General features: G+C 47.1%; 1 protein-coding gene across 2 annotated transcripts in view; it reads right to left on the bottom strand.

Annotated features, from left to right (window-relative positions):
• KIAA1614 (KIAA1614 ortholog) overlaps nt 1-16,673 on the bottom strand; it is a 60,502-nt gene that overhangs the window by 15,802 nt on the left and 28,027 nt on the right. For both annotated transcript variants that reach the window (XM_048497973.1, XM_048497974.1), the window contains exons 6-8: nt 11,381-11,564; nt 5,561-5,852; nt 1,816-1,943 (exon numbers count right to left, since the gene is read on the bottom strand). In XM_048497973.1, the coding sequence (XP_048353930.1) occupies nt 1,816-1,943; nt 5,561-5,852; nt 11,381-11,564 (604 nt within the window). The remainder of the gene's footprint in view (nt 1-1,815; nt 1,944-5,560; nt 5,853-11,380; nt 11,565-16,673) is intronic.

Genomic DNA, 16,673 nt, shown 5'->3' on the forward strand with positions numbered 1-16,673 from the left:
GATTTGCCCCATTAGGAAAACCTTTGTGTGCAGCATCAGTACATGTCAAGCCCCCAACAGGGCAAATACAGTTCCCCGGGGTCATTCCAAGAGAGGAAAACAGCAGTGTGAGGAAAAGGTTGAAACCATTTCTAGCACACTGTGGCCCCAATCCAAATGTGGGCCTGCCCACCTGGCAATTGAGTTCCTAAGTTCTAGTGTAGTACTGAGAGCCACTGTGATATAGTAGCTAAGAGCAGGCGGTCTCTGATCTGGAGAAGTGGGTTTGATTCCCCATTTCTCCGCAGTAGTGGCGGACTCTTATCTGGTGGACTAGATTAGTTTCTCCACTCCTGCACATTCCTGCTGAGTGACCTTGGGCTAGTCACACTTCTGAACTCTCTCAGCCCCACCTACCTCGCGAGGTGTCTGTTGTGGAGAGAGGAAGGAGTCTGTAAGTCACCTTGAGTCTCCTTACAGGAGAGAAAGGTGAGGTATAGATCCAGACTCTTCTTCTACTCTTCTTCTTCCAGTAGGGGAACTTATAAGCACACATTTCATGCAGCAAGGGAAAAATGGAATCTACAGGGGGGCTCTTACTTCTGTGGAAATATGCTCAAGTTTGCAGTATTTGCCACTTGATACCGTGTTTATCTTATATTAATTTTTGCTCCCAAAGATGCACTATGTCTTATTTTCAGGGGATGTCTTATTTTTCCGCTCCACAGCTGCATGCTCTGGTGTTCTGTTCGATGGGCATGCTTCCAAAGAAAAACTTTGCTACGTCTTACTTTCGGGGATGTTTTATATTTAGCACTTCAGCAAAACCTCTACTACATCTTATTTTCAGGGGATATCTTATTTTCGGAGAAACAGGGTATTACCTCCCAGTCTCCCTTCAAGGATGCTTCTTTCTACCTATAGCACACTTATCAATAACCCATGTATCAAATTCCCACCCCTGTGTCCTCCTCAGGCCATAACTAAAAAATAGCAGTGATTTAGAATTACTTTGACTAACACCGCCACCCCCCACCCACCCACCCCCGTTTTGCACATGTAATTAAATTCAAAGAGCCTTAAGTACAATAACTGGTTGGTTAGTTAAAATTCATTATTTTTTTGTTGTATCTAGCGTGACATTGCTCAAGGTCTGTACGCTAAATGAACAGTATCGTCAACGTAAAAGTAGAAAAGAATGACATGGCTTGAATGAAAAACAAAACTGCTACTGCAATCACCTCGGCATCTGGGCACATTTATCCTGATCACAGACCTAATTTTTTGGGTGCTGGATTCATGTTGCATCAGATTTTAAGCAGCAAAACAATCATTTAAGCCAATTGTTTGTGCCCCGTTCAGAAACATGGTTCACCTGTGAACAAACCCAGAACCTGTACTCATTAAGAATTTGGTCCGCAGTTCAGCATTAGTTATAGGAAAATGGGATGGCTCTATTGCACATGCATCCAGTCACAATTGTCAGTGTTTTATTGGTATTTTACCCTTCACTCAGAATGGGAAAAGGCTGGATATAACCATCTATATCTTTTTTTTCTTTTTTGCCATCAAGTCATAGCTGATTTATGGCGACCTCCATATGGCTTTCAAGGCAAGCAAGAGTGAGTTGGGCCCAAGGTCACCCAGCAAGTTCCCATGGTGGGAGTGGGGAATTGAAACTGGGTTTCCCAGATCCTAGTCTGACACCTTAATCACTATACCAAGCAAGACCCAAATCCATGGAAGTCGAAGCATTCCAGAAGAACAAGTTAAGCCAAATAATTGATTTAGTGGGAGGCCCCAGACAGTTCGTTCTTTTGACTTCCCGGTCCTCACCTATCAGGCACCGATGCTCCATCCTTTGGTTCCTCCAGCTGGTAGAGGCTGGACCGGTCAGTCTTGCCAAACAGGGAATGCAAATTTTGAACGGAGGAGGATTTTCGTGGTTGGTTGAAGGGTGACACCTTGTGGGGGAACGAAAGCACCGAAAATCAGAACGAGAACTGAAGAATCAATGCTGGATGAAGAAGCGTTGGAGTAGAACACACACACCCTTGCAAGATGTGCGAATTAAAGACGGTAACCATCACAAACCAAACTTTGTGTTATTTACACCAGGTTGGGAGCCACATATAAGCAATGCCTGTGCAAGTCCAGGGTCTCATGTTTTGAGGAAATGCTCCATTCCATTCCATTCCATAATCTTTATTAGGCATAAAACCGGTGTGTGTCAAGAATTCCAAATACAATAAGAAGGGGGGAAATGCTCCACCTCCAGGGTTGCTGGGAAGCATGACAGTGGATTATGTGTGGAATCTAACACTGCTCTTCTGCCCTTATCAAATAATCAACATTCCCTGCACTGGTGGATTTCAAACTTTCTACCTTCAGAGAATCACTTTCCCAGTTGCTTCCACAGGGAGGTTTAAGAACATAAGAAAGAGCCTGCTGGATCAGACCAGAGTTCATCTAGTCCAGCTCTCTGCTACTCGGAGTGGCCCACCAGGTGCCTTTGGGAGCTCACATGCAGGATGTGAAAGAAATGGCCGTCTGCTACCGCTGCTGCTCCCGAGCACCTGGTCTGCTAAGGCATTTGCAATCTCAGATCAAGGAGGATCAAGATTGGTAGCCATAGATCGACTTCATAAATTTGTCCAAGCCCCTTTTAAAGCTAAGCCCCTTTCAATCAATCAATCAATCAATCAATCAATCAATCAATCAATCAATCAATCAATCAAGCTAGCTATCAAGCTAGCTGTCTATCAAGCTCTCTCTCTCTCTCTCTCTCTCTCTCTCTCTCTCTCGATTCCCAAACTGAAATGCTTTTGGGGAAGGGGGGCGTTTCCATACAGAGTAGTTCTGTAATTATCTTGCTTCAAACATTTCTCTTCCCCAATATGCTCTTTCCCTAACTGTCTTTATTCTAACCTTTCAAAATGTTTTAGCACGCTGTCTGGAAGGAACAGCGGGCATTTTTGTTGCCATTTTCCTGCCATCAGCCTTACGGGGGACATCTTTCTAACTGTTTTTTTTTCCTGCTGTGCCACTCGAGGGTTGAAAAACTGTCAACAGCAATAGTGAAAAGGCACAGAAATGTTCCATCAACACACAGTGGCATAACCAGGTCTAAATGGCACCTGAGGGCATGACCTCCTCCCCGTGAGCGCCCCGCAGCTACCTGCACCCCACCCTTCTGTCCGGCTACCCATGCCCCACTTACGGGAGCCAGCAGGGAGGGAGGGGGAGGGCGGGACTGGGGGAGGGCACAAGGCGGCCTGAAAGGAACCCGGGATGGGGAGAAGTGCTGTGGCAGGTGGCCCCCCCACGTGATCAAAAGGCATGCACCAGGGGACATGGGTCTCTATGAGTGGTACGCCCCTGTCGTCACATCTATTTCAAATCTTAAGGGATCCGTTATAGTAAGAAAACACATAAATGATGAACCCCCAAAACTAAAGATGGGATCATGAGCTGTGGCTCTCCCCCGCCCCCCAGCAGCAACACAGAGTTCCTTGGAGTATGAACGAAAGGGATGAGTCAGAAAAATAAATAAAAGAAAAGCATACCTCTGTCATTCAAAGAGGCAATGAAAGCAATGCAGAAAACCCTTAGCTCAGAGAAGCAGCCATCAAGTCTTCTCCTGAGGAGCACCTGCTGCATCTACCAAAGAGCCAGTGTACTGCAGAGGATTATGGGGCACACATTCAGTTTAGCTGGGGTGCAGAGCTATGACTCTTGTGCCTCACCATTACCCAGGGGCGGAGCGAGGGGGAACTGCACCCAGGGCATGCATGTGCTCCACGCCCCTGTCATGCCCCCGCACCGACGCATGCCCAGGGCGTTGTGCCCCCTTTCCCCGTTGGCACTACGCCACTGCCATTACCCCAGCTGACCAAAAACACCTCCGACACCAGGATTAATGAGAGATGGGCTCAAAAAGCAAACTTCTGGGGGCCCAGTCATCTTAGGGGCCTGTGGAGATGGGTAAGTCAAGTGCATGGGTTGATTCTGGGTTGTGTGGAGATGGGGACCCAGAGGGAATCTTTGTCTGGAGGGTTCCTGGAAGTCCTATCCATCACCCTCCTGGAGCTAATAACAGCCAGTATGTGTTACGAACCAGCCAGGCTCAGCTGGGTACAGGGATTCAGAGGACTCTTCCGAGGAGGAGCCAGTTGTTGGCATGGTGCTCCGCCCACAACTGGCAACAATGGAGCCACAGGAGGAGATGGCCTCTGTGGGGTCAGACCCAGTTCTGGGTACCGCAATTTAAAAAGGATATTGACAAGGAGGGCAACCAAAATGGTAAAAGGTCTGGAATCCATACCCTGAGACATAGGTGTCAAACTCATGGCCCTCCAGATGTTATGGACTACAGTTCCCATCATCCCCTGCCATCATCATGCTGGCAGGGGATGATGGGAACTGTGTCCATAACATCTGGAGGGCTGCGAGTTTGACACCTGTGCCCTAAGAGGAGAGACTTAGGGAATGTTTAGTTTGGTGAAAAGAAGGTTAAGAGGTAACATGATAGCCATGTTTAGATATTTAAAGGGACATCATGTCGGTGAGGGAGCAAGCTTGTTTTCTGCTGCTCCAGAGACTAGGACCAGGAGTAATGGGCTCAATGTGAAAGAAAAGAAATTTTACCTAAACATCAGGAAAAAACTTCCTGGCAGTAAGGGCTGTTCGACAGTGGAACACACAACCTCAGAGTGTGGTGGAGTCTCCTTCTTTGGAGGTTTTTAAACAGAAGTCTGGATGGCCATCTGTCAGGAGTGGTTTGATTATGTGTTCCTGCATTGCAGGGGGTTGGACTTGATGGCCCTTGGGGTCTCTTCCAACTCTATGATTCTATGAAGATCACAGATGGAAATCAGCACAGAGAATGTGGAAGCAGACTCTGAGCCACAGCCAAGGACCGGCTCAGAAGCTCCTCAACCTCCTGGTGCCAGACCGGCTGCAGGGAGCCCAGCTTGCTCTTCCCCGACATCCCCTGAGCCCTGTGAGTAGCACAGGAGAAGGCAGCAAGGCGACCTGTAGGGTAGGAGGCATAGCATGCGCTTGGCAGCTCTGTACTACCGCAGCCTTAACAAAAAGAGGAGTGTTTGCAGGACTGACGTGACGTCCAGGTGCAGACTATTTTCAGCTGCTTGGGTGACATCCTGTTAAAAGAGGCTAGGGAACAGGAGGCTGTGTGAAAGCAACCAGTCTGCTTGTTGCTGTCCTGCCTGTGTTTGTGTACATTGCCTACTTCATTCTAACCTTGGCCTGGACACCTGGATTTGCGTCGCTCTTGCTGCCCCTGTTTGGATCTGATGCTTGAGATTAAGGACTATATGTGATGACCCTGGACAAGATTTTGACTACCGAGTACCGTGTCTGTTTGTGTGTACGCATGACAGTATATGAGGGAAGCACGCAAAAATGGCTGTTCAGAAAGCATTTGCCTGCATTCCCGATAATCTCCTTGCCGAGACCTTATTGTGCCCCGGCACACAGCTTGAAACCGGCTGCCCTGTACAAACCACAAGGCCTCCAGCCTTAAGCTACAACACAGACCAGATGTACCCCTAGGACTCACCAGAAGTAGGGACTGCAGAGAAGGTGCTTTCTTCATTTTGGGGGAGCTTGTGGTGCCTCTGCTTGGTTCCTCGGGGGCCCCTCGAGTGTCTGTCCCTGCGGCAGAGATCTGTTCCATGCTGTAGCAGCGGAACCTGCCCAGCCGCTGCTTCGTGCTCTGGCTCAAGGAGGTGAAGAATTTCTTTAGCCCTGATGTGGAGGAAGAGGAAGAGGAGGAGGAGGAAGTGGTGGTGGTGCTCCCTTTCTTGGCAAACTGCTTCTTCTTTGGCTCCGGATAGGTTTCTAAGGGTTTGCTGAAAGGCAAGAGAGTTAACAGTGTGAGGACTTAGTCAAGCTTCACTATCTGGATTCAGAATAACCAAAATGAGAGAAACAAATGAGAGATGGTCTGAAAAGGTCTTCTGACAGCTGGAAAGAAAAGAAAAGGCAGCCCTTTATTTTATTTTATTTATTTATTTCTTCGATTTTTATACCGCCCGATCCCCGAAGGGCTCCGGGCGGTGAACAACACAATACAACATTAAGCAGGAGCGGTCATATACAAAATATAAATATATAAGCTCCATCCCATGATCAATAAAATAACCTAAAACTCATAAAACAGCGAATACAGTTAATACATAAATAGTCAATTTAGTCAAATTTATGTCAAATAGTCAAATAGTCAAATTTATGCCAGACTAATGTGCCAGTATGGTCCTAGTCTAGGAGGGAAGACAGCATGGTAGAACCTGATCTCGTCAGACCTTGGAAGCTAAGCAGGATTGGGAGTTGGGTGTTCTCCAACGACGGCCCTGCAGAGGAACGCAATGACAAACCACCTCTGCTTCTCATTTGCCTTGAAAGCCCCTTGCTGACATTGCCATAAGTTTGTCTGCGATTTGACAGCACTTCATGCACACTCACATAGCACTAGTGGAAGCAGAGAAAGAAAAGGACTAGAGTTGCACACCAATGCAGTGCTCCCTGGAACTTCTAATCTATAGTGGAACTGTTTTCCTGCACTGACTTTTAACTTATATAGGATTGCAAAGAACAGGGTAATGCCTCTCTCAGCTGCAAAATGATAGCCGAATCACAGTAAAGGTTGCCATTTAAGGAGGGCACTAGGGGGCAGTTAACATATCATCTTACACACGCAAAGAGTTCCCTGTCTGTATTTTGGGGTATTGGACACCACATTTCCATAGGAGCATCTTTTCCAGTTGCCAGCTTACTGCTTTTATCAACTGAAGCAGCATGATTACAAATGGGTCTATATTGTAGACATGAATGCCAAGGAGCTAGATCCCTTTGTGTAACAAAATGAAGGCTGAGTTGAAAACTGTTCTGTAGTTATTTACTATAAAGAAGAAGAAGAGAAGAAGAGTTTGGATTTATATAGATTAGATACACGAGCTCTTAACCTCCTACACCACTGCCTTTTTAAAAAGTCTGTGCAGAAAGTGCAAAATGCTAAGTGTCTTTCTGAAAGCCAGAGGTAGCCAATGGATTCCTCCACTGGAAACAAAGGCCTCTGTGAGTCCCAGTGTACATATATATATATATACTCACAGTACTCACAGTATATATGTACACTGAGCTTCCCTGCTCTGCTTGAAATGAAGAAGAAGGTTTGGATTTATATCTCCCCTTTCTCTCCTGTAAGGAGACTCAAAGGGGCTTACAATCTCCTTTCCCTTCCCCCCCCCCACAACAAACACACTGTGAGGGGGATGCGGTTAAGAGAGCTCTGAAGAACTGTGACTAGCCCAAGGTCACCCAAATGGCATGTGTTGGAGTGCGGAAGCACATCTGGTTCCCCAGATAAGCCTCCACAGCTCAAGTGGCAGAGTGAGGAATCAAACCCAGTTCTCCAGATTAGAGTTCTCCAGATTAGAGTTCTCCAGATTAGAGTTAACCACTACACCACGCTGGAACCTTTCTGCCCTTAATTTAAACCCATTATTGCGAGCTCTATCCTCTGCTGCCAACAGGAAGAACCCCCTGCCCTCCTCTACGTGACAGCCCTTCAAACACTTAGAGCAATCATGTTGCCTCTTGATCTCGTCTTCTCCTGACAGAACAATCCCAAGTCCCCAGTCTTTCCTCATAGGGCTTGGTCTTCCCCTATCCCCCTGCCTCCCTCTTGCCCCAAGATATTCATTCCTGTTTGGCATGCATTCTTCTATCATGAGTCTATTTTGTTGTAATACTTTTTTTTTTGTTAAGCTATCATGTTTCTAGCAGTGTTGCACTTTTCTCTAGTGAGGTTTGACGTGCTAGGTCAAATAATTAACAAACTATAATTAGACAGCCTGAAGTGTGTACACAAGCCGCTCTGCAGAATTTGGCTGCTGTCTGGGCTGTGTGAGACTAAGTTCCAGAAAACCCAAGTTTTGTTTTGCAATCAAGAAAAAAAAATCCCTGGGTGAAATGGCAGAGGCTTAATTTCTGGGGACTGCCGTGTGTGGCCATAGCAACCGCTTTCTGGGGATTTGGGCAGAAAGAGAGAAGCGGGTTAAGTCTGGGGCGGGTTGGAGGAGGGAAATCAGGACGGCAAAAAATACAGGGAGGTCTGGCTGAGCTTGGAGCGCCAAGGAGGCAGCAAGGTGGAAACATCAAAGCAGAGAGACGCTGGAGGGGGTCCGAGAGGGCAAGAGCTGCAGCTGGGTCTGGACAGTCGGCAGGCAGATGGCAGCAAGAAGAGAGGGGATGGTGGTAGAAAGCACCAGGGACAGAGCCTTTGCTTCCAGCAAACAGGAAGTCGCTGCCATATTTTACAGCCTCTGCTGCTACAAGCAAGCTAACAGATGCTAAGATGGAATACAGTGGAGAGCCTGGGATGTGAATCACAGAAGCAGGTCCCTGGTCTAGTCCTCCCTATTGCAGAAACAAAGCTGGACATGCATGCATCTACAACCAGGGGTGTAGCTATCAGCAGAGTTTAAAGCGGAGTCACTCTGGTAAGATGAGAAGTCTATAGTAGTCTTCTTGCACTCACTGCAACCTCCTATCACACTTGGAAAAGAATACTCTCCACACAAGACGTTCTTTCCATAGGAAGGTTTTGCTTTAGCAGTTGCAAGGTTACACAAGTCTATTCTACACAAGACTATAAAACTATACAGAACTCTTCAGCAATAACAAAGTTGAACACACATTGAACTCAGATTCTATCTCTCTATCTGAACTTAGCATATACAATAGATACATCAGGGATACTTTTCCCCGCCCACGCAACAGCCTCTCATTGGTCTAGAATTACAGTTGAATTCACCAATCGTGTTAAAGGTCAATCTTTGCTACTTTTGCCCCTAGACTGACTGTCTCCATCCTCTGGGTTTTGCAAACCTCTGCTAACTCAAAAGATGACCTTTTAGTGAACGTTTCTCTCTTTTTTATATATCATGACAGTAGCTAGGGAAAATGGGGCCTGGGGCAGGGTCCGAGTTTTTTGCCCCCCTATTTATTTATTTATTTATTTTATTGGACTTATATACCGCCCCATCCCCGAAGGGCTCTGGGCAGTGCACAACATATAAAATACAGTATAAAATAAGTAGTAATTTAAGGCAGCGATAAAAAGTTTTCATTCCTATTTCAATTATAAAACTCAACAAATTAAAGTGGCGTCCAGCATTCCAGTAATAAAAATCCCTCCCCCCTCAGAGAGGGAGGCATGGCGAGTCTTGTTGGATGACAGGTGGCCCAGTTGTCAAGGGCCGAAGAAAGGGGGCACTATTAGCGGCTGGTTCCTCCAAAGGCCCGGCGGAACAGCTCCGTCTTACAGGCCCTGCGGAACTCCCCAAGGTCCCGCAGGGCCCGGACAGCTGGTGGAAGAGCGTTCCACCAGGCCGGGGCCAGGGCCGTAAAGGTCCTGGCCCGTGTGGAGGCCAGCCGCACCACTGAAGGGCCAGGGACCACCAGTAAATTGGCCTCCGCGGATCGGAGAGGCCGTGTAGGGACATATGGGGTGATGCGGTCTCTAAGATACGATGGGCCCTCACCCCACCCCCACCCCGCTGCCACTTACCTTTGCCGGTGGTGGGGCCTGGTGGAGCAAGGCCTGGCAGGGGCGTGCGCAGTGGTCTCCACCGGCCCTGACAGGGCAGGTCCAGGCCAGGCAGGGGTGCCCAGCAGCAGCCTCCGCTGGGCCTGGCCGGGCAGAGCAAGGGGGTGTGTGGGGGCGATTTTCTGCCCTCCATGTGACCCCAATGGCGTCCACCTGGGGCACTTGTCTCCATCTTGCACCGTGGAAGCTACGTCACTGTCTACAACTGAACCTTTATGTTATTCTGCACAGTGGCCATTCAGAAGCGTTGCTGGACAGAAGCTCCACATGGCTCCACCCACTTTCTAAACACATTTGGTGGGTGCCACAAAAAGGTGTTAGTGGGCAGCTTGGCGCACACAGGCACCATGTCAGGGGCCTTGAGTGACAGCCTTTTTTTTAAATTAAAGATAAAGAGTCAAGGAAGGACCCTCTGAAGGAAGTCAGGCCTTGCATCTTAGGAACTATAATTCTGCACCTCGATCCGGCTGCCAGTGTGTAGCGGTTAACAGCAGCAGATTTTAATCTGGTGAACTGAGCTTGTTTTCCCACTCATCCGTCTGCTAGGTGGCCTTGGGCCAGTCACAGTTCTCTCAGCATTCTCTCTCTCTCTCTCACACACACACGCAGCTCATGAGGTGTTGGTTGAAAGGGAAGGCATTCGTATGTTTCTTAAAGACTAAAGTAGGGTATAAAGCTCACTTCTCACTTCTTAAAAAAACTTTACTTATTTCAATATATTGCTAGTTTTGGCCAGGTGAGGATTCTCCACCCCTGCAGCAAAACATTCAATTACACTGGTTTAACCCATTTCTCCCTATCCCCAACCACCGCCACTCTGAAGAAGAAGAGTTTGGATTTATACCCCATCTTTTTTACAAACTCCTTTTCCTTCCTCTCCCCACAACAGACACCTAGTGAGGTAGGTGGGGCTGACAGACTCCTGAGGGAACTGTGACTAGCCCAAGGTCACCCATCAGGAATATAGGAGTGGAGAAACAAATCTGATTCACCAGATAAGAGTCTTCTGCTCATGCGGAGCAGGTTCTCCAGATTAGAATCCACGTGCTCTTAACTACTACACCAAAAAAGACTTTCCGCCATTTTCAGAAGAAATATCAGTAAATTTTCATGGGGAGGGAAATTCAGAAACTGAGGGCAAGCTTCTAGGACAGTGATGGCGAACCTTTTCCAGACCGAGTGCCCAAACTGCAACCCAAAACCCACTTATTTATCGCAAAGTGCCAACACGGCAATTTAACCTGAATACTGAGGTTTTAGTTTAGAAAAAAATGGTTGTCTCCGAGGCGGGCATTACTTGGGAGCTTGGTGGTAGTCGGTGGCTTTGTTCTGAAGCAACCGTGCAACTCTTCCAACGAGTGAATCACGACCCTAGGAGGGTTTACTCAGAAGCAAGCCCCATTGCCAGCAACTGATCTTACTCCCAGGTAAAGGATCGTGCTTTAGTTCTTTGCATGAAAATCAGTGGGGTTTAACAGAACAGGGTTACCTACACTGCTTCCCCAAAACTAGGTTTTAGGTTTAATGCTAATAATTGAGCCCAGCGGCTCAGGCCACCCTAGATGTGTTTGGGGGGGCAACTCTGTTTGCATGTGCCCACAGAGAGGGCTCTGAGTGCCATCTCTGGCACCCGTGCCATAGGTTCACCACCACTGTTCTAGGAAGAGTTTGCTATGGATTCTGTGGTTCTGGATTTGAATTCAGGGCCAGCCTTTGCTCCATGAGGTGCCCAGTTGCTTTTGAATGACTTATGATTAATCTACTCACCCTTGGACTGTATTAGGTCGCGCTGGCTTGGTCTTCTGTGTCTCCATCTTCGGAGCTTCCCTGCCACATGTCTGAGCGGAGATGGTGCTGTCAGCTTCCTCAGCTGTCAGGGAAAGAGCGATGGCGGCGGAACTGGTCGTGTCGGGAATGACAGAAGGAACACCACACGATGAGGATAACAGACCTATTGTGATACAGACATATCCAGTTGCCACTTGCTGAACAGCCTTGGAGTAGATCAGCGCAATTAGATAACATGAGAGGGCACAACTTCACCGAAGCACATAGAAACAATGCAACTGTTTCCTTGTGTGCACTTTTTTTTTGTAAAGATCCTGTCCAGCTTGCTGAAGGGACCAAGTCTGATTGGCATATCTACTTGTTTATTATCTGTTTGTTTATTTTATTTATCAAACTTACACCCCACCACTCCCTCGACAAGCGAGGTTCGGGGGTGGCTTACAACAAAGTCAATTACAATTCAATAAACAGTCTTATAAGCGATAACAATAATGATAAATACATGCACTATTTAAAACCAACAATATAAATAAACACGGCTGCATCCAGCAACCCCACAGGAAAACGATCTGGTGAAAACGATACAAGAATCGCAAGAGAAACATGATGACTAATTAAAAGCCTGATGAAAGCCCTGCAGACACCAACCATGTCCCACAGGGCATGAGCATCCTCTCACAGAGCACTCTACTAGGACTGGGGCTATCACATAGAAAGGCTTTGCCCTGGTAGAGGAGAGGTGAGCCAATTGAGGACTGGGCACCACCAAAGGGTGGCACGGTAAGAAACCCAGGCAATGGGGGGGGGGATAGTAGCAGGAGAGTGCAGATCTCACCATGGTGGACACCTGCTTGTCCAGAGAACATACCAGACCATACACTCAAGCTCTTCATGGATCCCAGTGGTGGCAGCTGGACCCGGCCAACTTCCATATCACCCAGCCCTCCCCAGCTGCATGACTTCCATCTAGAATGGGTCCAGCTTCAACCAGCACTCTCTCAGCCATCTGACTATGGCACCCAAGCACTGGGTTCAAGGCCAGGAGAACTGTTTCTAGTTGCTTATCCAGCAGGAGGAGGAATTGGGTATCGTCAGCATATTGATGGCACCTAACCCTAAACCTCCTGACAAGATTTGATAGCAGATGCCCATATATGTTGAACAACTGCAGGGCCAAGATCTAGTGCTCACAAGGAAGGTCTTTTGTCTCCAACAGCAATTCTCTGGCCCCTTCTGCACATGAAGAACAATGCATTTTCAATCCACTTCCACAGTTGTTGGCAAGTGGATTTTGCTATTCTGCACAGTAAAATCCAGCTGCAGAGGGCATTAAAAGTGGGTTGAAAGTGCATTAAGAACATAAGAACATAAGAACAAGCCAGCTGGATCAGACCAAAGTCCATCTAGTCCAGCTCTCTGCTACTCGCAGTGGCCCACCAGGTGCCTTTGGGAGCTCACATGTAGGATGTGAACGCAATGGCCTTCTGCGGCTGTTGCTCCCGATCACCTGGTCTGTTAAGGCATTTGCAATCTCAGATCAAAGAGGATCAAGATTGGTAGCCATAAATCAACTTCTCCTCCATACATCTGTCCAAGCCCCTTTTAAAGCTATCCAGGTTAGTGGCCATCACCACCTCCTGTGGCAGCATATTCCAAACACCAATCACACGTTGCGTGAAGAAGTGTTTCCTTTTATTAGTCCTAATTCTTCCCCCCAGCATTTTCAATGAATGTCCCCTGGTTCTAGTATTGTGAGAAAGAGAGAAAAATTTGTCTCTGTCAACATTTTCTACCCCATGCATAATTTTGTAGACTTCAATCATATCCCCCCTCAGCCGCCTCCTCTCCAAACTAAAGAGTCCCAAACGCTGCAGCCTCTCCTCATAGGGAAGGTGCTCCAGTCCCTCAATCATCCTTGTTGCCCTTCTCTGCACTTCTTTCTATCTCCCTCAATATCCTTTTGAGATCGCGCTAATTCAGAACTGGACACAGTACTCAAGGCGCGGTTGCACCACTGCTTTATATAAAGGGCATGACAATCTTTGCAGTTTTATTATCAATTCCTTTTCTAATGATCCCCAGCATAGAGTTTGCCTTTTTTTCACAGCTGCCATGCATTGAGTTGACATTCCCATGGAACTATCAACTAAGACGCCTAAATCCCTCTCCTGGTCTGTGACTGATAGCACTGACCCCTGTAGCGTGTATGTGAAGTTTGGATTTTTTGCCCCTATGTGCATCACTTTACATTTTGCTACATTGAACTGCATTTGCCATTTCTGAGTCCACTCACCTAATTTATCAAGGTCCGCTTGGAGCTCTTCGCAATCCTTTGTGGTTTCTCACCACCTACATAATTTGGTATCATCTGCAAACTTGGCCACCACGCTACCCACCCCTACTTCCAGGTCATTTATGAATAGGTTAAAGAGCACTGGTCCCCAAAAGCGGATCCTTGGGGGACACCACTCCGATATCTCTCCATTGTGAGAACTTCCCATTTACACCCACTCTTTGTTTCCTGTTTCTCAACCAGTTTTTAATCCATAGGAGGACTTCCCCTCTTATTCCTTCATTGCTGAGTTTTCTCAACAGTCTCTGGTGAGGAACTTGGTCAAAAGCCTTTTGGAAATCCAAGTAGACAATGTCCACCGGTTCACCCCTGTCCACATGCCTGTTTACACCCTCAAAGAACTCTAGTAAGTTTGTAAGACAGGATTTGCCTCTGCAAAAGCCATGCTGACTCTTTCTCAGCAGGTCTTGCTTTTCTACATGTTTTATAATTTTATCTTTAATGATAGATTCTACTAATTTACCAGGAACAGATGTCAAACTGACTGGCCTGTAATTTCCCGGGTCCCCCCTAGATCCTTTCTTAAAGATTGGTGTGACATTGGCCATCTTCCAGTCTTCAGGGATGGAGCCTGATTTCAGGGATAAGTTGCATATTAAACGGAGAAGATCAGCAATTTCATGCTTGAGCTCTTTAAGAACTCTTGGGTGAATGCAATCTGGGCCAGGGGATTTGGTAACATTTAGTTTATCAATGGCTGCCAGAACTTCTTCCTTGTCTACCACTATCTTCGCTAGTTCCTCGGATTCGCCTCCTAAGAATCTTGGTTCAGGTGCAGGAATGTTCCTCACCTCCTCTTGGGTGAAGACAGATGCAAAGAATTCATTCAGCTTCTCTGCAATCTCCCTGCCATCTTTTAGCACACCCTTTGTTCCTTTGTCATCTAACGGGCCTACCGCTTTCCTTGCTGGCTTCACTGCTTTTGATGTACTTTAAGAACTGTTTGTTGCTCGTCTTGATCTTCATAGCCATGCGTTCCTCATACTCCTTTTTTGCCTCCCTTACAGCTAACTTGCTTCTCTTTTGCCACCATTTGTGTTCCCTCTCATATTCTTCATCAGCCAAACTGGACTTCCATTTTAAAAAAGACATTTTTCTTTTTTCTGATAATTTTCCTCAACCTCTTGTTAACCATGGTGGCTTTCTTTTTTGGACTGGGTGCTGCCTTTCTAACCTGTGGAACACATTCCAGCTGAGCTTTTATTACTGTGTTTTTAAATAACTCCAAGCATCCTGGACAGTTTTGACTCTCTTTGATTTTCCTTTTCAGCTTCCTCCAAACTATCCCCCTCATCTTTGAGAAATTCCCCTTTCTGAAGGCGAATGTAACTACATTAGTAGTTGCCACTTGTTCGAATGCTGAGATACTGAATCTGACAGCATTGTGAAGTCGGCTGTTCCTATCGGCTCAACAACACTGACTTCCTGCACCAGGTCCTGGGTCCCACATAGAATTAGATCTAGGATCACCTCTCTCTCCCCTGGTTGGTTCCACAACCATCTACTCTAAGCCACAGTCATTTAGCATATCCAGGAATGCTCTCCTTACTATGACCTGAACATGCATTTTTCCAGTTTATATGGGGATAGTTAAAATCACCCATTACCACTACATTTTTTGTTTTGTTGGCCTCTCTAATTTCTTTTTCCATCTCAGAATCCTCTTGTGCACTTTGGTCAGGGGACGATAATATATTCCTAATATTAAACTGTCCTTCACACCTGGTATTGATATCCACAGTGATTCTGTAGGGGAACCAGCTCCCCTTGCATTGTCTATTTTATGTGATACTATGCTCTCTTTGATGTAAAGGGGAACTCCACCCCCAATGCGCCCTGGCCTATCCTTGCGGTAGAGCCTGGAGCCTGGTATAGCAGCAAGCCACTGGTTCTCCTCATTCCACCATGTCTCTGTAATGCCCACTATATCAAAGTCCTCCTTCAAAACTGTGTATTCTAGCTCCACATTTTAGGTCGAAAGCTTCTACTATTAGCATAGAGACACCTGTATACCCTGTCTCTGTCCTTAACCTGGGATTTATGTGCTTTACCCTCAAGTCTTTTGTAGACACTATCCCTTGTCACATGCACATTGCTATGTTCCTCGCTTGTATGTGGTTGATTTAGAAAAACCTCCCTCTCTGTCTGCATCCCCATAGATACTGTATTCCGAACCGAAGTCACCTCAGCTCCTGTCGGCTTTCCCCCGTGATCAGTTTAAAAGCTGTTCTGCCACCTTTTAATGTTGAGCCAGCAGCCTGGTTCCTCTTTGGTTAAGATGAAGCCCGTCTCCGGTTTGTACAGGCCTACCTTGTCCCAAAAGGTTCCCCAGTTCCTGACAAATCTGAAACCCTCTGCCTTACACCACCTTCTCATCCACGCATTGAGACCCTGTATCTCCGCTTGCCTAGCTCGCCCTGCGCGTGGAACGGGTAGCATTTCTGAGAATGCCACCTTGGAGGTCCTGGACTTCAACCTGTTTCCTAGCAGCCTAAATTTAGCTTCCAGAACCTCCCGGCTACATTTCCCAATGTCGTTGGTGCCAATGTGGACCACAACTGCTGACTCCACCCCAGTACTGTCTAAAAGCCTATCTAGACGAAGCGTGACATCCGCAACCTTCGCACCAGGCAGGCAAGTCACCATGCGGTCATCACGCCTCTCACAAACATTATTCTGCATGTGCGGAACGGACCTCTGAGAGCATCCCTGGAGGAATGAGGAAAATCGCTTCAAGGCAGGACACTGTACCCCCCGGGAGGCCAAGACAAACTGATCAACACTGGCAAACACTGCAGGCAGATTTAATAAAATTTGCAGGGCATGACCACCTTGAGCCAACAGAAGCTGGAGATTGTCCACCACAGCAATAAGTGCTGCCTCAGTCTCCTCAGGCCTGATGCCGGACTGGAAAGGGTC

This window comes from Sphaerodactylus townsendi, linkage group LG05 (assembly GCF_021028975.2).
Source record: "Sphaerodactylus townsendi isolate TG3544 linkage group LG05, MPM_Stown_v2.3, whole genome shotgun sequence".
Taxonomy (NCBI): Eukaryota; Metazoa; Chordata; class Lepidosauria; order Squamata; family Sphaerodactylidae; genus Sphaerodactylus; species Sphaerodactylus townsendi.